Raw genomic sequence first — 22,104 nt, 5'->3', positions numbered from 1 at the left:
CAATGAATAAATCATTTAAAAATACATGAATGAATTAATGAATAAATAATGAAATTTAAAAATCTATTTGAAAGTGCAGTTTTAAAATAGAAATAAATAATAAAGAAAACAGAATACAGATTTCATTCAGGCATTTAAAGGACGATTTTCTTTGCCATTATTTCTAAATTAATTCATTTGTAAACAAATGTGTTATTGCCTATTGTTCAATTATTGTTAATTTAGTATTATTGTACAATTAAGTATTAAATAATTAAATGCTTTATTACTATTTCTGTGACAATTTCAAACATTCTTTCTCTGGAGACCTCCTTGTCCTTCAAGAGGAAGCAGACCACTGACATTTCCAGATCTGCTGACTAGCGAGACTGGACTAACTGTGAATGAACTTGGTGCGGCAACGAGCAGCAGAAACCAGTGGAAGCAACATGTGTCTCAGATCTTGAAGGCACTCGAAGGTTAATGATGATCTCGTTGACACTTGTGATCCCCCATAGAGAAGGTTTAATTTAGATATTGTTTACTTTGAGTGTGGCTGTAACTCCAAAAGATATGATTAGTTTAATTATTACAATAATAAAATAATAATAAAATACCACTACTACTACTACTACTACTACTAGTAACAACAACAAGACATGATGTGAGTACAAATTTACAACCATTTTAAACTGTTTGTTTTATTATATTGCATATACTCCAAAACAGAACATTTCATGTGTATGATAACATATGGTTTAAAAAGACAAACATGGCTATAACAACACGAGAGACCTTGGAAAATGTGCATATTCTGTAAGTATTTGAATGCATTGTGGATATTTTTTTTTTTAGCTTATCTGTGGTTACTATAAAACTATTCCATAAAACAGGGAGCAATGCTGACATACAAAGTCTGGTGTAATTTTAGGACACAAAACACTGAGAACTTGACAACAGTAAACATTCATGACATTGCATTTGAAAACCTAAACACAGAGGATTGTTGATCATGGTAGTATCCGGTTGATGCAGTGAATTTATGGTAAATTCAGCTGATATCTTCATGAGAAAGTAGCACAGCCTTACAGGAACCAGGAAGACACAACATTTCCTACTTTGAGAGCCTATAGACACTCTGAAGTTTCTGCCAACAAGTGATCAATGCCTTGATAACTTTGATTAATCTGATCCTCTTTCTCTTCTTTCCTTTTATTTTCTTGACAGCTGAGCAAGAAGTTTTCCTCCCCTGAAAGAACACAAACAAAAGAAGTATTACTATGCAGCAAAATGTTGGCTTTTTTTTTTTTCCAGAGATTTACTTTAATACTGGTCTTATCAAGGTCACATCAATATCCTTGTACAGATCAGACCATCTGCAAACCATTTCCCTTTTATCATATTGAATGTATGAGAGGGATGGTAGAGCAGTTTTGTTTTGCTTCATTTGTGACCTTATTTGTTGTGGGGAAAATGGAAAATCCATATATTCATGCAGCAAAAATGGAAAAATATATCTCTACAGTCTTTCTCCTCACCAGATAATCAGGGCTGCAGTTGTGAGTGATGAGCTGCTCCATGCTCTCCAGAGGCTTTTCCAGGTCAAGCTGCTGCTTGCCACCTCTCTGACACCGCATCTGCTGTGTCATACCATAGATGGAAATGAGGATGCGACGTGCCTGCCATGGGACAACAGTGCAAAAAGTGAAGAAAATGAAAAAGCCCAAACAGGCTCGTGGGTTGATTGCATTATAAAACAAACGTAAATTACACTTCATGATTCCCTTTGGGGAGATTCTTCTTTTGCTTCTAAATGATAGAAATAAAGCAGCCACACATGCAGATAATGTGACGGGTTCTTGTGAAACCCACTAACCATATGAGGACAAATGAGGACAAACTATTATGATGAGTCATTATTGCCCTGCTGTCCATGGTGCTGAAAGTGCACAGTGACTGTCATGTCATTTACCTTTCCTGACGGACAGGAGTCTCTCTCTTTGGAGGTATTAGATGAGCCAGTCAAGTTCTGCAAAAAAAAAAAAAAAAAAAAAAAATCCCAAAAAACAATAAGCAAATGTGGATTTATTTAAGTTAAAATCAACTGCCATTTAAAAGAATAAATTAGCTTCAATTAGCTTCAACTGACTCCAATAAACTGACACTCCCACTATGTTGTTTAACTAAGAGAATAAACACAAAATTGAAACATGTTTCTCTGAAATTCACAGGTGCACAAGTCTGCAGCAGCGTTGTCATACCAGGTTCTGCAGCTCTACGAAGATGACCTCTCTGTAGGAGCCCAGGATTTCTTTATAGTTACATCTACGTTTACCACAAGAGTTGGCCAACAAGACAACCACCAGGACACTACGGAGTAGAGCTCCGGTCAGACACTACGAAAGAGAGAGGTGTTATAATCTGCAGTGGAGGAAGTATCCTTTACTTAAGTACTAGCACCACAAAGTAAAAATATTCAGTTACAAGTAAAAGGCATGCAATGAAAATGTAACTTAACAAAGTATAATCAGGTGCATGTACTTAAAGTGTGAAATGTAAAAGTACTCATACATTAATTTAACTAATGGTTATATTCATTATGGATTCATCTGCTTATTATTTTGTCCATGAATTGGTTGATTTAGTGAGAAATGCCATCACAGGTTCAGTGATACATTCACAGTGCTTGTTTTCTCCAACCAATGATGCATAATTCTGAATTATTAAAAATAAATAAAATATTAAAAGAAAATCCTCACATTTGTGAAGCTATAACCATAAAATATTTTTGCATGATAAATTACTTCAATGATCAGAATAGTTGCAAATTACCTAATAGATTGATTCAATTCAGTTCAAAAATGATTTGTGTAACACCATGTATCAAAGAAAAGCTGTTCAAAGTGCTTTAGATAAAAGAACATAAAACAGCAAAATGTGCAAATTAACAGGGACACCCATGCCCACACAGAAATACACACACACATGCACACACACACACACACACACACACATACAGGCAGGCAATCTGTATAAATGCAGTATCCATTTAAAAATGCTACCTGTTCCATTCTTTGGGTGCATTAATCAATTAATCGTTTTCAAACGTTGTGAGCTACTTGTACTGTTCGGTAGCTCAAGTTATAAAGACCTCATCATAATTCATGAGGTCCCCGTGTGTTTTGCGTGCAAACACCTCAATTTGTAAAGTAAATATTAACTGCCGCTTTCAAATAATTGTAGCTGAGAATTAGACAGGAAAATGCTCATGTAAGGCACAAATGTCTACTAAAGTAGAGCACTTGAGTAAATGTTCACATATTGTGTAAAGAGTGAATTAACAATGAGAATAAAGACCATGGACTGTACTTCAGTTGGCTCAGGCGCGCAGCAGCAGTGCGCCACAGACTGATGTGCGTTAAAGCATCCATCGGTTTGCAGCTGTTTGCACCGCATCCCTTGTTAACTGCTGTGAAAACACACCAGTTAAAACTACAGCGATGAACTCAGACGTCACCTTCAGCCGGGCAACTTTCAATAATGCTCTTCATCAGCTAATCTCTTACGTAAATACGCACCAGACGTTAAACCACACGTACCATTTATCATGTTCTGCTGCAGGATCCTCAGACGAGCGAAGCCATCTCTTATCAGCAGCAGCAGGGAGATCCAGGGAATTACTCCTCATCCGACCGCGTTCATCGTCTCCAAACCCTCTTTCCCAGTATTGTGACACTTCCTCTGGCGGATAGTTTGATACGGCGGCGGGTGAACTTCCGATGTGGTCTTACGTGGTTTCCAGCATCACAAAAGTCACCGCTGCTCCAGTTTCCTTTCCCGTCATGGACCGCCGACGTTGAGCTTAAGATTTCACCAAACCAGTCCAGTCCGATCAAGTCGAGGAAAACTTGCAATCAATCACTCACCTTCATTCTTTCGGTTTCGGTGGTGGGAAGACGTGATAATGAGGAGGAGTGGTGTGAGGAGCGGGTGTGATTTCCTGGATGTTTTTATTTCAATGGGCCATAAATTTTCAGAGTGGGTGGCTGAAGTTGAGACAGAGCCCCTGAGCTGCTGTGTGAACAACAAAACCAGTGCAATAATGGTTATGATGTTGAAAAAAAAAGTTAATTTAATACTGTGATCTAGACTGATTTTCACCAAAACAAAAAGGTCAAAAGTCATGATTAAATTCTATCCAGAACAGCAAAAATTCAGAGCCTGCATGAGAAGATCAGTGTGGGTACAAATGTTGGACTGAAAAATTGTGGGAAAACACGTCCCACAAAGAAACTCACTGTGCACTCAGAATTAAACTTGACATTGAAACCACAACAAGCCATTTTATAATAGAACTTGTTTGGGAGAAACTGGGAGCAGCGCAGTAAATTGTGGTGTTTGTTTATTCAATGCCTGCAAAGTATTTCGACACATTTCGAGCAAACTAAGTAAAAAAAGGCAGTTAAATTCTGCATCATGAGAAATCATCTAATAGTCCCTGACAAGGAGTTTATATACACTGCTAAACAGACAGAGCCAAATCTGGACCACTTACATATCCATGTGAACAAAACAGAAAAAGAAAATTTCTTGAAAATAAGATGAGGATGGTTTGTTTTTTTTTTAAAATAAACATTAAACATTTTTGACATTAACAACTGATCACTGAATACCAAAGGAGTTCAGTCCAAACAAACTGTAAATGTGGAATCCATCTGTTTTGTATATCCCTCTATTACAGTGCCTATGTAAAGTATACATTTTCAGGTTAACATTTTCACAGCAGCCACAGTAACTGAAATTTGAATTTTGACGTTAATCAGCAGAAAACCAGACTAATGTCAAAGGGAAAACATTCATTCATCCTAGAATAACTGACTGCATCTAAGTTTTAACACCATTTACTATGACAAACACATTACTGCTGCAACCAATTATATATGTACACAAGAACTGACTTATATCTACCTGTGTAGACAGCAGTCACAGTCAAACAAAATAGCACACAGACAAACAGCATGGCAAAACAAAAGACATGCACGCATCAACATGGGTGGTCATAGCTGCTCTAAAGAACAAAAGGTGTTTGTCAACACTTTAAAGGGATAGTACAGATTTTTAAGTGGGGTTGTATGAAGCACTTATCCATAGTCAGTGTATGACCTGCAACAGATAGCTTGAGGAAGCTAACCAGTAAATGCCACCAGGCGTGGCATATCTGCCCCATGGTTCTGATCTGTCCTCCGCACAGCTGCAGCACCTACCAGCAGCGTTTCAGCAGTGGAGCGTTTTGTCCAACTGATTATGTTCACTTGCTCAGACATTGCTGATTAAGTCCTCTTTCCTTGGTCTTTGTGATTCTACCATGGTTAAGCAGGCTATGTGCGCCGAGCTGCTTCTGGGACGTGCCGCGGTGCTTCTATTAGAATCACAAGCACTGTCTAGAATGGCCACGGATCACTCCAACTGTGGCCGTAACGCAGTGCAGCCGTTCCTGGTAGAAATTGCAGTACATTGCTTATCTTCCTCCACTTGCACTCCTGCTGCGTCTCCAAACTAGGGACATGCCTGCTGCCGGTAATGCACTGACTATGGATGAGTACCTCATACAACCCCACTTAAAAACTGTCCAAACTATCCCTTAAAAAGTTGCCAAAAGATTAAATTAAAGCTAATTTGATTTCAGACAGCACTTAATTAGGATAGGTGTGTTTCTCTTTAGTGATTCAGAATTATATAAACATTAACTGTTGCCGAGGTGACTCACCAGGTGCAGCTTTATGGCAGTCTTGCAAGAAGAAACAAATAGTTGAACAAAAAAAAAAAACCTCCTGTAACTGAGCAAATGTTTGCTCAAAGGAACACCAAAAGATAACCAAAATTAAACCTTTTGATCGTCATACCAAACTTTGGGATGCCACATTATCAGAAACACAACATTGCCACGATCAAGCGGTGGGAACAACCTCAATGGTGATGACGATCTTCTTTGTAGCAGGAAGGATTCTGAGGGCAGAGGATATAATGGTTGCAGCAAAATACACTGAAATCCCAGAGGACAACCTGCAGCAACCTGCAGGCAGACCTGGGAGAAGGTTTACTTCCCTGCAGGAAGAATATCTCAAGCGTAAAGCCAAAGCTACACAGCAACAATAACAATATTAATTTCCTGGAGTGGCCAAGTCAAAGTCCATACCTCAATCCATCTGCCCCCAGGCAATCTGCATGTCCTCATACACCTCGCTGATACTTAGACGATAATCAGTGATTTTTAGGTTTATATTGGTACTTTAATTTAAAGAATTGTTTTCACTTTAACATTAAATTCAAATTTTCTGCTGACAAATGCAACTCTAATTAAATTTGTAGATAAACAGTAAAACATGAAAAAGGTAAGGGGTACATGCAAATACTTTGTATCTGCTACAGATGAGTAAGTCCTGGTAGAAAACAATAGTTGAGCATGTCCATAGCTGTTTCCTGATAGACTGGTGACTGCCAGAGTCCTCCAGGTGTTTTCAGTCCAAATTTCCAATCTCAAAACGTGTTCTTGATCTTGCTGGCTACCGATGCTAAGATCTCGCCTGTCTTCTTCTGCCAGTTCAGGACGTGTTTGGACTCGGCGCACCACAGCTCTCCGTGGCGGGGCTCCGCATTCTCACAGCGCTTTCGCACCTCTTCCTGCTGCTCCTGGTGGACGCAGAACAGTGAGGTTAGATACCCACCAAACACTATGCATGCATGAGACCCACACTCACATTTTTTTGGGAGTGACTACCAACTTTATGAATGAATAATAACAATTATGTGTGTGACAACACCATTTATTTACCAGCACATCTTCACACCCACATACAGACTGCCTGAAACCATAGTGATGCTTTTACTTGAGTCAACTGTGCCTGTTAAACTTAACTAGAGTAACGTAACTAGAGGCATCAATTTATCAGTAAATCTGTCAGGCTCTCCCTTTTTACAAACCTGATACTTTGAAAGAAAATGTCAACAACAACCAAAGAAAACAGGCAGGATAGAAAATTTGTTTCTTAAGGTTTAATTATGGATGTACTCTGCCCACATACTAGAACAGCTCTTAATGATAGGGATCCACAAAAATTGGGTTTTTGCAGATATGCAATAGGCTAATTTTGGCAGAGTGCCAATATATACACATTTTTTTTTACCATGTAATTGCAGAGATCAAGTCTCTCCTGTAGTGTAATTAACATATTATATTATTATATTATATATTATTACACATCTTATAGTGATTGGCAGATGCAAACATAAAATACAATACTGGGCAAAAAGTTTTTTCGCTTGTTTTAGTTTTTATTCTTTGTTCTTCACAAATTTGCCATCATGATCACGACGACAGCTTTTAAAATGGGAACTTTATCGGTAGTGTTAAAGAAATACGATTTGGCCCCTCCTGGGATGACAGATGCTGAGCAATCTGTGCGAACAGAAACTTGGCTATTCATTTCTGATACTTCAAAAGACCTCCAAACCTCTTCATATCAGCAAAAAAAGGCTTTTTGATGACATACCAACATTTTTGTGCATCTCTACTTACTAAAGAACTATTTATATAGTGCTAAATGATAAACTGAGAACATATTATTACTATTCTCATGAACTAAACCTATATCCTTACCTCTGTGCCATGCTGCAGCTCGAACTTGTAGAAGAGAGCCCAAGCATCTCCCAGGTCTGGCTCAATCTTTACTGTCCTCAGGAACCACTCTCTGGCTTTGGTGATCTTGCGCTCACTCCAGAAAAGCCTAAAACATGTGCACAAATAGCATTTGAAATTATTACAGATTCAAGTATCAGACCTAAAGGTTTGCCAAATATACTGTACAACCAAAACTATTAAATATTATATGATCAAGAGTTGCATTAAAAGCAGAGCTTATTACTGAGAAGGAGAACAGACAACAGTGAAAAGATTGCTGTCATACTTGGCTACAGCGAGCAGTACATGAGGATCATGTTCACACTTCTTCAAAGCATCAACACTCTTGGTTTTCCTCTGGGGCCTGGCCTCCAAAAACACTGCCTCAGCCCACAGGATACCTAGAAGGAAGGTATTTGGTGGGTGAAGCAGAGTGGTGTGAAAACAAATTAGAAGAAAATCCATAAACCTATTAAGGCCCTTTCAAAATCCATTATCATTAAGGTAAGACAGGCTGTTTTTCTTGATTTCTGAAAAAAGGTTCCTAAAGTCTTACCTGAATTGGGGCACTCCTGCAGGGCTTTGGCCATCAGTGTGTTTGAGATGTTCTTCAGTCCAGCACGGAACTCCAGCCTGACCGACTCTAACCTGGTTAATATGATGACACAAACATCATTTTTGAGACAAGGATTTACAGTTTTATCTCTCTCTCTTTCAAGTGATAGTTGGGCTATTTTTTTTTAAACTAGAATTACCACCTTGCAGGTAAACCAGTAAAGCTGCAGTTTACACCCATGTCTGTCCAGACTAATATAATATGCGTAGTGGAAATTTTGAAGAAAAAGTCAAAATGGAGGTCATCACTATACTGACATGTGTGATTCCGGTGAATATTTTTCAATGAAAAACTTGCTGTCTTCACCTAGAGACAATTTTTCCAGAGAAGGACTGATAGAGAGCTTCAAATTTTTTTTTTGTCTGAACATTACAATGTCACAGCAAAGCTGACCTTTGACCTCATCATTTTATTTTATTAGATATGTGTTTTTGTTATAATTCATGTACAAAGTCTCCAATTATGGCCAAAAATGTGTTTTGTGAGGCCACAGTGACCTTTGACCTCCAAATTCCAAGTTCATCCTTGAGTTCAAGTGGTCATTTGTACCAAATATGAAGAAATTCCCTCAAGTCGTTTTTGAGATACTGCATTCACAGGACTGGGGCAGACGGACAACCCAAGAACATCATGTCACCAGTGCAGAGGCACAGTAAATGTAGTAAAAGCACATGTGATCTGATTTTAAGGGAAATGGGGTCTGGTGACAGAAATATAAAAACTATACTAATTATTATAGAAATAACTTATCTTCTCACTGATAGTCTTGCCTGCTTATGTATATCATACAGAGACATTAGCATTAAACTGTTTTAACCAGTATTTAACTAGTTTAACCAGTTAAAAAAAGCTCTTCCTTAGGCAGCGTCCTGCATTTACATTTTTGCAGGTGTCATTTCCTCTGTTTATCAGTGTATGTTCTCACCATAGCTCAGGGATCTGGGGGTTCTTGAGCCGTGCCTTCTCCAGGATTGCTCTGGCTCTCGTCAGCTGCCCCACTCTCTCTTCAAGACGAGACAGCAGCAACCACAGGGCCACCGAGTGGGGACATTTTTTCAACTACAGCAACAAACAAATCATGGACCACTGTTTAGTGTCATCAGGAAAACACACATTTTCATCATAAATATATATTCCCAAACCTGAACCTGGGTTGCCTTGCTTTTGTAGTTATTATAACACCTCAAAGAGCCCTTGCCCCAAACAATCCCCCCCTCCTCACCCCTTGGTTATAGGCCTCTCTGGCCTTGTCCATGTTTTCACATTGCTCTTCTATCTGGCCTCTCATCATCCAGAGTTTGGGGAAGTCCTCATAGTGTTTCAGGGCCTCTGTGCACAACTCCTGAGCGGCTTCTATGTTCCCCAACACCCACTCCAACTTCACCGATTTCATAAACACCTGTAGAGATTACAAACACAAGCACAAACATGCACTTTTTTAGCCAAAGAAATATGCATAAATAAGACTCATTAATTCCCCTTTCAAATTATCCTTGGCTCATCATATTCTTGGTATATACAGTATTAACAGTGTTGAAAATTTTGAAATATTTGTATTAGTTCATCAATCTCACGCAAATACCTTATCTGCTTTCAAATGTATCAAATACCAGGTTCCTAGAGCATAACTAAAATGCTCAACTGCTTCATTAACGCCACACAGTTGTCTTATCTGACAGGACAATCAGTGGAACCAGCGTTAAAGCAGGATCTCTTAGTCATATCTGTCAGTGAACACAATCCAGATAGCTAAAAGGAATGGAACCAGGTTACCTGACAGAGAGAGTGATAGTTTAAGAGCTCTGCTGACAGCATCTGTCAACCTGAGAGCTGCTGACTGTTTTTTGGTGTAGAAATTTAGCAAGCCTGAACCTGAGAAAGACAGCATGTTTGTAAAATAGACCTCAAGTACAATACACTATTAATTTACTGTTGGACACAGGCTTCAAACTGGAGAAGAATAAAACTTGATAATCTAGCCACCCCTAAAAAAAAAGGGTCAGACCTCTATTAATATCACTACGTTAAGAAAAATAAACTGTCTGTACTGGTACACAGGGTCACAGAAGGGCAGTCAAAGAGTAAAAGGACGAGAGTTAAATACACAAGAAATCTTTCCCTGTACAAATGAGCAGCCAAAAAGTAGAAGACATGTGTTCCATCAGTCTTTTCTGTTAAAATCTCTCTTCCATCTGAATTAAAAATCGAACAAATATCAGATGATGATATCCTGAAGAAGGTTTTGATTGACAAAAAGACAAAATCCAGTATCCAGTAGATATATGCAGACTCTTGTTTTGTATTGCATCCTCATGAGAGTTTGAAATAGGGACACGTTTCTATCTATTTTTAATTTGAAACATACACACTCACCCTGGCTGTTGGGGCACTGCTCCGGGCCTTAGCCAGCAGGCGACGGGCTCTTTCATACTCATTATTCTCGGACTCCAGTTTGACAGCAGCCAACCAGATCTCTTCGCTGTTTGGGTTAGCCTAGAGAAGAGAACGAAAAGATGAGAAACAGATAGAGCACGACGGTGAGAGGGGAAGAAACGAGAGTAGGAGAAAACAGACTCAAGACTGAGTGGGTACTACTGTATGTGAACAAGTCAAAGTTTGTATAAAGTCATCATCACCTGGAAGGCCAGAGCGAGGATACTTCTGGCTGCAGGTACATCCTCAGCCAGCCACTTGGACTTGGCCCCCATCAACCACAGGACCTCTGCCTTGGGACAGTGAGCCACAGCCCTCTGAAGCAGAGCCTCCAACGACTCTCTGAGAGATGCAACGAGCAGTGAAGGAGAGGAGCACAGTGCAAGTTGATAAAGCAAATGAAAGGTAAAGGAGAGAAAAACAGATGTTAAATACACACTCATAATAAAATGATTGTTTACTGTAGTATTGATTGCTGTTTGCAACATTTAGAAACCAAACTGAGTCACCTGGTGCCGTGATTTTTCTCAAAGTATGCAGCTCTGAGCCAGACACTTTTTTTACTGGGGAACACCTGCAAAGCATGCGCATAGATGGCTCTGGCACACTCCAGGGCTCCATGGGCGACACACTGAAACACAGCAGATCAGCATCTCAATGATGTTAAACTCTGACAGCAAATTAGTATGTAAATAACCCCTCTAGGTGTCAAGCCTGTGTATAAAAGATAAGGTATTTGATAATTGGTCATTTTTGTATTTTAAAAAGAAGTTCATATAACCTGTAGATTAAGGGTAAGGAAGACTACGATGTAGGGAGCAAAGATGGGTAATATAATATTCCATATTCCTGACTGAACCAAATCTAGCTGACATCACAATTACAACAAAACCAAACCATTTATTGGCTCTAGACTTGCACCGATTAATCTTTGACCGGTGACCGGCCAGTCAGCGTCACAAATCCGGTTCTGTGCCCGTCATTGTCACACACATGGTGTGGTCACGTCATGCGCGCAGCAGACAAACTGACCGTGACGTCAACACAGCGCTGATAACAGCTACACACTCTGACAGACGTCTGCTTGAAGATGGTGTCAGAGACAGATTCCAAGAACAGGATAAAGAGAAGACAGACAGTCTACAACGAGACAGAGCAGCTGACAATGTCGCAAAACAGCCGTAAACTCTCTCGCACTTCAGGCTAATGCTAGCAAGCTAGCAGCAGACTGCTGTTCAGAGAGGGACAGTTAAAATCTCACTTCCTGTTCTGGCTGAAGAATAAACATCCTGTGTTGATGCGTCTCCTCAAACATTTTCTCATCCAGACTCCTTTAACTTCTGTGTCTGTTTTTCTCACGGCAAAGTTTTACTTCAAACTGTTGCACCGCGTTAGTCTCCGGTTTGTTTACATCCGCTTCCACAAAAGATCACATGAAATCGCGTCCCACGAAATCCTGCGAGATGATCTCGCGAGATCACGTTCACCCAATTCATAATCTTAATATAAAAATATAATAAGGCCTGGTTGTAATCTGGATGATTTTGGAGAAAGTATTAAATGAATATTTAATAGTCAGTGTCTTATTATGAACATATTTACAAGAAAAGTTGCAAAAATGTTTGTGAATGCTGTCAATTACAGTTCTTAGAAACTGAAACTGAAAATCGGAACCGGCCAAAATCGGAATCGGTAGGTCAGACCCCTCAAAAATCGGAAATCGGAATGGGCAGTTGAAATCGGTGCAAGTCTAAATGGCTCATAATTTATCTGTTCCAGCATTTATTGTGCATCCCTAAAAATATCAGTACTCACACTATCGGCATCCTCCATCCAGGTGTGTTTGCGGTCCTCCTCCTCGATGCCAATCCCTATGACAGCCCTTATCACCGCCTGGCACGTAGCCACGCTGCCTGCTTTGTCACACTCCTCTGCATCCTGCAGGACAAGAACAAACATTAAGGAGGAGAGTGTGGGTGGTTCACTGAAGGAGAATGCAGGGCATGAACTACTGACCCCAGTAGTGCAGTAGTGAGTAAATTTCAAAAGAACAGTGGAGCCACTTACATGGAAATAAATGCGCATCTGAAATGTAAGAGAAAAATGTCTTCTACCACCAAGACCCTGAATGAGACTATAGTACAGATAGAAATCCAGTATATAGATAATTAGTCTTTTATAAGAGGTCATTAGAGGTGACTTTTGTAAGGAGAAGAAAGGACTAGCTCTGGGATCCAATTAAATACAAAAGGATTAATTTAGGAACTGCCAAATCCTGTCATTTTTAAGCTCATCTGTTGTTAGTTTTATGATGAGTGTACTGGCAGATGGCCTTTGTAAACCTATCACAATAACCACATACTTTGCCAGAAGTAGAAAAAGCCAGGTAGTCAAGGAAAAGAAAAAAAAAACAACGAGAAAGGGGATTGCGGTGAAGACTTACGATTGCAAAACAACCATGAACTGCACAAAACAAAATGTCAGTCACAGTGCTGACTTGTATAATGTTGCACCCAGATGAAAAAGGAGAGGGCAGCTTTGCCAAAATATGCTGCCTGGCACAGAACCAGAGCTGACAAACTCGTGACGCAGTCTCTGTTCCCTCAACACCAAGGTTGAAAGGTACCATTATAAATTTTTTGACCTTATAATTTACAGGTTTATTCAGATATATAGTGCTTCTGTCCTCTTTTACTCAGAAGATATCATATTTTGCAAGTATTTTAATTTATTATGACCTTAGGGAACTCAATTATTCATTCTGTGTCAAAGTTCCCCTCTTCCATAAACAGCTGCAGTTAACCCCGCGCTCTCTATGAAACCACAAAGCCACAGGAACGCACCTGTATCCACTGCTCTCTGTTGATCTCCACACCATTGGCACGTAGAGAGGTGATGGCTCTGTCGATGATCTTGTCCACCATCTGAGTGTTGCCATTGGCCTCCTCCAACTTAGCAGCTGTGATCCAGATGTGGCGATCGGTTGGGATATTCTCTCGAGCTTTGTTCAGGACACGACGGGCATTCTCGTACGTCTCTAACCGGGCCAGTGCCAGCCACAGCTAAAGAGGACAAACAGAAATTGTTACATATTGTGCAAAGTAGGGTTGGGCAGTCACTTCTATTTTTATATCATCCAATCATTGTTATCCCTGATCCCATTTGCCAATAATTGATTTGAACACCAGGGGGTGGCAGGAGTGTTGGACACTGCTTAGTCACTAATGGTTCATAAAGTTTGCGAGAGGAGAAAAGACAGGAGGAATCGTAAGGGCTCAAGAAGACCGACAAATAGGCTGCCATCCTTATCCAAAAAACGATCAATGTGTGTCGCTCTCCAGAGAAAGACTAGGTTGCAAAATGTAGAATATACATTTATTCTGAACCTTTTAACTGGGCATCCATCCAGCGTTTGGACTTGAGGCATAAAAGAACAACTTAGTTTCACAGTTGCCCATGAGATATAGCTGAGATGAGAGCGTAAAATCAAAGGTTTGTAAATAAGAATTTAAAATTCACTCACTTCTGCTAGTAAGTTCATTATAATCCCCTTAAGATGAGCAAAGGAAAAAACAACTGTCAATCATGCCTTCAATCATCGATATGAGATCCTCTCATCAATCGGTACAAACCTACCACACTGCACGGTGTGGCATCCTGTTAGTCTTGTATGCAATGTTTCATGTTGGGGTGGAAAAAATGAAATGACATGTGCTGAGCGTACCTCCACACTAGTAGGGCAACACTCCACAGCTCTGCTGAGCATGATCCTGGCATCTTCTGGCTCCTCCAGCTCAACAGCCGTCTTCCACAGTCGCACTGACTTGGACACATTCTCCAGGGCTACAGGGGTAACAATTATACAACTGTTTAGTCATTTCAATCACACTTTTCTTCCAAAGCACTTACAGCAGGTAAGGGTGTTGTTCAAGTGCCAGTTCTTAAGAACTGTGACAAATCATGTCCTACCAAAAAAAAACTTTAAAAATTATTATTACCAATTTGAATTTATAATTCAAGAAATATGTCATTTCTGAGATGTTTTGGTTTGCTTTATTTGTTTTTTTTTTATTTATATGTCTAATCTGCCAGGAAACACCTTTGTCACAGATAAGAATCCGCAATTTCAAACCATTAAAAATGTGTTAAAAGCCTTCAAAATCTAAAACTGTGCTGTTTTAATGATCTTTATTTTAATGAAAGTTTTGGCCTTTGAAGTTATGTTCCAGATTTCTGTCAACTCATGTCCTGTTTTAAAATAGGCAGGAATACTGCTCAAGCACTGGTAAGCTTTCTATTTTTCGACCAATTCATGATATGATGTTGCAATCAGGTGTGTCTCAAGCATAACATGTCAACTCCATAGCCCTCCTAAATCAAACCAAAATAAGAAATATTTAATAAGAATGGTTTAAAAATGTGTATTTTGATTAGTATTAAGAGAACTCTTAACAACTTTAAAAAATAAAGAGGCTACTCACTACGACTATACATAAATATCAAATCAGTGGTACGTTGACCCATTACAAGGTTTAATTACCAAGAGTTTGATCTTCTAAAATATATTTTCCAAATTTAATTAAAGAGTAAAAATCAAAACCACCTCAAAAGCTGTTTTTGTCCCAATTCTCAAGAACCCAATGTCACAAAAATCAAATCCTTGGAACCTGCCATTACAGCCTACCTGTTTAACCAAATGGCAATTCCAATGACAAAAAGTTTTAGAACTGAAACTTCACACAGACAAAACTTAAGTAAATTTACATTGGCAGCACTTCATACACAGGGTCAAAAAAGGAAATACAGACACCAGAGACTTCAATAACAGCCAATAAAAATAAACACCAAATGGCATATTCTGCAATAGTAGTAAAGGTCATTAGTGTCTGGGTGGGAAGGCAGAGTGTTGTGTATGTAATGGAGAAAAGTAAAGCAGAGGCAACTGAACATGTAGAGGCAAGGTTAGTTCTTCTACAGAGGAAGCTCCCTATCCATCTCTGTCAGTGGGGTATGCTGCTGGGAAATATTGGTATGTGTCTATGTGCATGCATGTGTGTGTATGTGTGTGTGTTAGGGCATTGACATGATGGTTCAAATGAGGTGCGTGGCCTTGACGTGAAGCCAAACACACAGCTGCCAAATGTAACCCTTACGCAATCTTATGTGTGCAGGGAGTAGTTCTGTGTGGTTGCTTTTATGGGACAATGGACAGACGGAGACTGGTTTTGAATTTTTGCCCAGCAGAAATTAGTGTCTTCCTTTTGGCAGAGAAATCATGACGCATTCATTCACGTATGCACACAAAACTCTTTTCATAATAGCAACTTGTCTTGTCAAAACATCAACTTCCGGCTTCTCACAATCTGACAATATATATAGACACCGCAGTTTAATCCCATGAAAGAGGATTCCCAACCAAACCATTTCACAAGAAATATGATGACAGGAAACTTGGAAAAGCATTAAAACATTTAGAATATAAGGGAATATATTTTGAAAATATTTAGGCCTAGTTTACTTTCACAGAACATATTCAACAGGTGTGTCTGCGTGTCATAGGAACACATTGAACACTTTCATTAACATAGCAGGTGCCATGAATTCAAACACCTCTGAGTTTCCATCGTCACCCTTAAAAACAAGTACACTTCTCAGAATTCCAAGGATTGAAAATGACTAATTTTCAGGAAAAATATTAATCTCTAATACACATACAAAAAAAAAAACACTAAAAGACTTCAAGACAGAGCTGTATTTTTTCATTTACTGTTTTAGTTGATATTATCTGGGAGACTTACCCTTCCTGAGAACTCGTTTCTTGGCTCTGACGTCTGTCTCCAGCTCTGCAGCTCTGATGTAGATGCGGACGGACTGTGGCAGGTGGCGGACAGCCTGGGCTACCACAGCTTTGGCTGTGTCGCCAGGCTGCAGTCTGGCTGCCTCCAACCACACATCCTCACTCTAGATAGGAGAGAAAAATGCTTATATCAACAGGAGGGCAAGAGCCATCTCCTCTACAGAAACTTAGCTGGACACTATTGTGTCATTTAAATAAACAGCTGGCAAAGCAGCCTGAAAGATCAATGATTAATCACTGATATTATAAGTTTAAATTGCTTCCTCCTCGAAACATAAGTGTATAACATCAACAAATAACAAACAAATCAACAAATTTTACCCAAGCTAATGACACATACTTGTGTCCATTATCATTTACCTTAACACACATCTCCGTGCCTTTCATGATCAGGTTCCGGGCTACCTGCAGTTTGCCAGTCACCTCCTCCAGCCTGGCAGAGGCAATCCATGCAGGCGGGTGATGAGGATTAGTCTCCCTCACTGATTTCAGTAGCAGCCGAGCCTTCTTGATGTCACTGGATATGCAGACCAAAATATAAAACATCAGACACAATCCCACAAAAATGTATTCAGCACAAATACATCCTTAGAACTGTTTGTGTTGGCATGGAGTGTTTATACCTGATGTCTCCTCCATGTGTGGGGATCATGGAGTTGAGATCAGTCAGGTAACCCTTGGGATCCACCACCGTCTGTCCGCTCACTGAGTCAGACACCTGAAGACATATAATAAGGCAGACACAGGTAAACAATATAACCTCTGGATCAAGATAACAACAACAGCAGAGTAAGAATGATAGAACAGGGTAAAGGTTTTTCAGCAGTTACCTGGCTGAGCCTCATATCCATCAGTGTGTTCCTGGCCTGACCGATTTTTCTCATGTCCAGCTCTCCTGTCCCCGGTGTCATCAGGCCGGGGGTCATGCTTCCTGGGTAAGGTGTGTTCAGACCTCCCAGCTAGTGAAGAGGAGAAACAATGATAACAGAGAGGAGCATTATAGTCCCTGTAAGAATTTTGTTACAACACGGTGAAAAAGCATGTGAAACACAGGCCTAGATCATATGACACTTTTCTCGCCACTGTAAATGATATCTGTGGAAGTTTCAAGTGCACACGACATTCCTGTGCTGCAGGCCTGAACTACACTAGGTCATCATCATCTCTTTTTGAGAACATTTATATTTATTCTTCTTATTTATATGACTGCATGGGTGAAAAAAAGCATTTTCAAACTGCATTAATCATACAATTGGAATGATTTGCTTGTTTACACTAAGATATCCTGACTCCTGCTGGTATAGGTTGAAACTACATGTGTGTTTTCATATGGATGTCTACAGCCTTGTTCTGAATACCAGCCCAAATCTATTTTTTGCAAATCCAGATTGATTTTAGAAAGGCTGCACAGTTACAAGAAGAAGAAAAAAAAAAAAAAAAGAAATGCAATTTTTGCAAATTTGATCTAAGCAACGTTTGAAGGTGTATTGAAATGCGATTCTAGTCGGATTTCTACAAACGTGTCTCAGTCAGACACATTGGATGCTCAAATCTGATCTGATTGCTTGAAAATTACAGTGTGGACAGTGTCTTAAAGATTCAATCTGAAAAATAAATCTGATTTGCCTCTAGTCTGAACAAAGCCTAAAGTATATGAATGTGTGTTTGTATGTATACTGACCCCTTGCAGAGGGTCAACAGTGGTGTGGTTCTCTCCGGTCTGCAGGTGTTTAGAAAAGAAGCTGTCGGGGACAGGGGTGAGTTTCTCATAGCGGGGATTTCTCTGTCGCTTATTTCTGGCGTCTCCCACCTCAGGGATGCTCAGCCACTCCTCCTCTGACACCTCTGCCAACTTCCTCTGTGAAGAGGTGGAAAAGAGAGAATAAAGAAGAGTAAAAGAGAGATCTTAATTAACTTGGAATACCAGCAATTTTGTAGAATTTTTCTTGATCATAGGACAGCACAGACTGTGCTAAGAAGGGAAGATGTCCCAAAAGAATGTGTAAAATTGTGTGTCAGTGTGCAGCTTGTCCCAGTCCCTTTTTTAATTCAGCAAAGAGATGTGGTTTCTTTTTCAAAAGTTTGGCATACCATATGAAATTTTGTACCTTTAGATCCGAGAACTGCTGCTGGATTTTAGGTCGCTCCATACGATATTTCTCTATTTCTTCCTTTTCTCTCAGCTCCCTGAAAACACAGATATTAAACATGAAGAATACATGATGGGAGGGGCATGCTTGATCTGTAAAATTCAAGTGGGGAATTACTTATTTTTCAGTCACCTTCTTTCTTTGCGTCTTTCATCCATCCTCTTGTCCAATGCTGCATATATAGCATCTGCTTCTTCATCATCCTTCTCATAGGGCCCACTGGAGAACAAGCTACCTGCGTATCCGTTAAACTAAAACAAAAAAGGGACCATAATGTGATTGCAATGACCAAACACTTCATGAAGTCAAGCTGAGTCAACACCTTGTCAACTTTAAATCATCAGTGGATAATGTCCTTGCAAACAGACCTACAACAACAACAACAGCAACAACAATAACCATCAAATAACAGCCAGAAATAGCCCAATCCTAGACACCTCATCATAGTTTGTGTCATTCAGATCTTCATCATCGTCATCCTGGTTCTTTTTCATTTGGTCCCCAACCGTCCTCTTCCCTGGGGGTGCATGTCGGTCATCCACTGGATCATTGGCATCACGAGCAGGACCGATATCAGATCGGGTGGTGAAACCAGTTGCACTAAAGTGGAGCAAATAATTCAAGTGTTACTAGAACTGAGTGATATGGCTTATAAATAAAAAGTCTTGATTGTGTTAGGCAATGCCATGATATACAATATATCTCTTGTAATACACATTGTCACTAAGTTAACAGACTGTAAATTCACAAATGATGCAAACATGTGATGATCTTGTTGATATGATTCATTGCTTTATATTAAACTAGCCAAGAAAAAACTAGCCAGCCTTTAAAACCAGGAAAACAAATCTGCCATTCAATAATATCCAAAATCTAAGACAACATCTAGCCTTGTATCACTGTTATGACAATAATGTCAATATATTAACCAGCCATAGTGTTACACATAGAAACTTTGGTAGACCTGTGCTAAGTATGCACTGGGATGTTCAACTTAATGCATAACTACGTTAGCTGATGATGCTTACATGATATGCTAATGCAGGGTTATTAAAGCGATAGTTCATCCAAAAAAGAATTTTCACTCAATATCTACTCATCCCTGTGCTGATGTGAGGATGGGTGAAGATCTCCAGTTCACAAAACACTCCCGGAGCTTCAGTGGAAAACAGCGTTGCAGCCAAATCCAGTACAATTGACAGACATTTTCTTCTTTGTTGAAAGTTTGCGAAGTCAATTGTTTCCATATAAATTCACTATTGCTGAGTAGATATCTCTCTATTGTCTTAGTCGCTTCCAGGTAGCATGTAAACACAGGTGTCAAGGTATCGCGAGATCTCGTATACCTCTCGCTTGGGCGAGAGCTTGTGTACCCGCTTCAGGTGTATGCACGCGGCTCCTGTCTGAGAGGCTACAGTTGACATTTAGGCTAAAAATATGGTGTGAATGGCGTCTTTTGGGGTCAAATTTTAATGTCGCGGCTTACGGACACTTGGATTACACCACACGAGCAGTATGGAGACATTTTGTGGGGGTTTTTTGTGTTCTTTTTTTTACATTTTAAAACTGGTCAACATTCACTTCAATTGTACTGGATTTGGCTGCAACGCTGTTTTCTGTTGAAGCTCCGGGAGTGTTTTGTGAACTGGAGATCTTCACCCATCCTCACACCAGTACAGGGGTGAGTAGCTATTGAGTGAAAACTTTCATATTTAGGTGAACTATCGCTTTAAACAATTTGTCACAACATACGGTTTCATATTCAGCTCCATTTGCAGCAAACTGTCACCACTGCAGGCCTGGGGTCAATAAAGTGCTTAATAATTGGAATACCTAGTATTTCTATATTTTACATATCTTTTAGTTTATTCCACGTTACGAAAGCGAGGATATCAAATCAGTTCAACTACCGAGAACTTTCTCCTCAGCTCAGCTGCCAGTACAAGCGTTTTACAACGGACAACGGTTTGCTTTATCTGATAGATAAAGATATCTGATAGATAAAGCAAACTAGCTTATTTGCTAACAGTCAACGTTACTGGTGCATAGCACGCTAGCTTGGCAAGTTAGCTTACCCTCTGCCCAGACCGGGAACGTATCCCAACGGAGCGGGCATCCCCAGAAACGGCTTTTTCTTTTTCCCCATCAGCGGGGAGGCGAGGGGCATTATCGGGGGCCCACCGCCGGCCCCCGCCGTCCCCGAGCCTCCCGCAGATGATTTGGAGACAATTTTGGGCGCCTGTTTCCCTGTAGTGCTAGCCATCGTTGCAACGACGAGGAGCCTCAGAGCCGGATAAACAACAGTCGCACTTCCGGTAACCAGTCGTTGTAGAAATGTCCGGTGGCGTTGTAACAGCGCCCCCACAGGACAGGCGGGATCCTGTTTATTTTCACTTCTCTTATTATATTAATTTAGCTCTAAATTGTTCATGTGAATTATGCAGCGTACTCATTTCCATCTCTCTCTGTGTTACTGTGTTATTGAAATTATTTCTTTAGAATATTAATCATTTTTTATATTAATATCAGTTTTCCACAATAGCCACAAGAGGGCGCCACATCCTGAAAAATAATTTAAAGTAGGCCTGTAGGCTTTATATTAGTATCTCTAATGGGATATAGTATTTTTGCATTGAGTTGATGTCATTTTTCATGTTTCTTTGTCTGGAATAACTTTTTTTTCTGATGGGAGTATCTTATTCCCAGAGAGTTCAACTTCAGTTGAACTTTTTTATATTTGGAGATATTTTTCAGTGATATTTGTGCATTATTGTACTTTACTATAACATCCCCTTTCTTAAGGGAATTAATACAAACTTCAAAGGCATATATAATAGGCGTGGTAATTAAATTCAGTTTAGTAGTCAGCACAATGTGCTCTTTGTACATTTTATGAGTGTATTTAATTTCCTCCCTTGAATTAACGAACTTCTGACCCCAATCATGGAATGTATGACACATCTGACATTTGTTTAAATAAACAATCAAGCCCTGCAGGTTGCATATTATGAACATTCCCCATCTTCATAATCTCAGGGATTAAAGAAGGATTAGTATGCACTCGTTTGGCACTTCATTTTTATTGGAGCCAAACTAAAGCATACTCAGTAAGAGTAGTTAATAAAATATTGAAGAAGAATTCAAGACATTTTCTTAGAGAGGATGTTTAGATTTATAGAGCTGATTGAGCCATACATTTTAAGTGATTTTAGAGTAATTCTGGCAGACATGTTAATGTGTTATAGTGATAATTTATCTTACGTTATAAGTGAAAAATATCCATGTTGGAAAGTCTATATTCAAACATGAGACAGGAGACTGCAATAAAGGTAATTACATTCTAACGTGACATTTCTGGGTTTCTTCCCTTGAGATGAAGTGAAGCCATACA

General features: G+C 39.6%; 3 protein-coding genes across 4 annotated transcripts in view; 1 reads left to right on the top strand and 2 right to left on the bottom strand.

Moving 5' to 3' along the window:
- Nucleotides 1-654: 654 nt before the first annotated feature.
- Nucleotides 655-6,271, bottom strand: LOC146325112 (uncharacterized). The gene is made up of 5 exons (XM_084720936.1): nt 3,579-6,271; nt 2,241-2,375; nt 1,952-2,008; nt 1,518-1,658; nt 655-1,228 (listed from the first exon to the last, which is right to left on the bottom strand). The coding sequence occupies exons 1-5, from the start codon at nt 3,579-3,581 to the stop codon at nt 1,094-1,096; spliced, it is 471 nt and encodes a 156-aa protein (XP_084577062.1). The 5' UTR covers nt 3,582-6,271; the 3' UTR covers nt 655-1,093.
- Nucleotides 6,272-6,278: 7 nt separating this feature from the next.
- On the bottom strand, nt 6,279-21,017 carry prpf6 (PRP6 pre-mRNA processing factor 6 homolog (S. cerevisiae)). Its single transcript, XM_084720932.1, has 21 exons — nt 20,789-21,017; nt 19,151-19,313; nt 18,846-18,964; nt 18,672-18,750; nt 18,245-18,421; nt 17,394-17,522; nt 17,187-17,281; nt 16,924-17,080; nt 16,505-16,667; nt 14,431-14,549; nt 13,550-13,768; nt 12,522-12,644; nt 11,216-11,337; nt 10,910-11,048; nt 10,647-10,766; nt 9,496-9,672; nt 9,199-9,332; nt 8,214-8,305; nt 7,944-8,058; nt 7,637-7,763; nt 6,279-6,669 (listed from the first exon to the last, which is right to left on the bottom strand). The coding sequence occupies exons 1-21, from the start codon at nt 20,974-20,976 to the stop codon at nt 6,517-6,519; spliced, it is 2,910 nt and encodes a 969-aa protein (XP_084577058.1). The 5' UTR covers nt 20,977-21,017; the 3' UTR covers nt 6,279-6,516.
- samd10b (sterile alpha motif domain containing 10b) overlaps nt 20,102-22,104 on the top strand; it is a 92,683-nt gene continuing 90,680 nt past the window's right edge. The window contains exon 1 of one of the 2 annotated variants that reach the window (XM_084720933.1): nt 20,102-20,394. The gene's annotated coding sequence lies outside the window, so the exon portion shown is untranslated. The remainder of the gene's footprint in view (nt 20,395-22,104) is intronic. The other variant, XM_084720935.1, reaches the window with a different exon arrangement.

Source organism: Lutjanus erythropterus, chromosome 6 (genome assembly GCF_056507025.1).
Source record: "Lutjanus erythropterus isolate fLutEry1 chromosome 6, fLutEry1.hap2, whole genome shotgun sequence".
Lineage (NCBI taxonomy): Eukaryota > Metazoa > Chordata > Actinopteri > Lutjaniformes > Lutjanidae > Lutjanus > Lutjanus erythropterus.
The sequence above is the reverse complement of the archived record's forward strand: the minus strand, read 5'-3'. Positions and strand labels throughout refer to the sequence as shown.

What these genes read in the sequence shown, in the direction of transcription:
- LOC146325112 (XM_084720936.1), bottom strand. An exon ending in ACTCCTGTCCGTCAGGAAAG is followed by an intron (nt 1,659 to 1,951) that starts GTAAATGACATG and finishes GTCCCATGGCAG; the next exon opens with GCACGTCGCATCCTCATTTC. An exon ending in ACTGCAGCCCTGATTATCTG is followed by an intron (nt 1,229 to 1,517) that starts GTGAGGAGAAAG and finishes GTGTTCTTTCAG; the next exon opens with GGGAGGAAAACTTCTTGCTC.
- prpf6 (XM_084720932.1), bottom strand. Translation starts at nt 20,976, where the DNA reads ATGGCTAGCACTACAGGGAAACAGGCGCCCAAAATTGTCTCCAAATCA. An exon ending in GGATGGAGGATGCCGATAGT is followed by an intron (nt 11,338 to 12,521) that starts GTGAGTACTGAT and finishes GCTGTGTTTCAG; the next exon opens with TGTGTCGCCCATGGAGCCCT. An exon ending in GCAGGAGTGCCCCAATTCAG is followed by an intron (nt 8,059 to 8,213) that starts GTAAGACTTTAG and finishes CCTTCCTTCTAG; the next exon opens with GTATCCTGTGGGCTGAGGCA.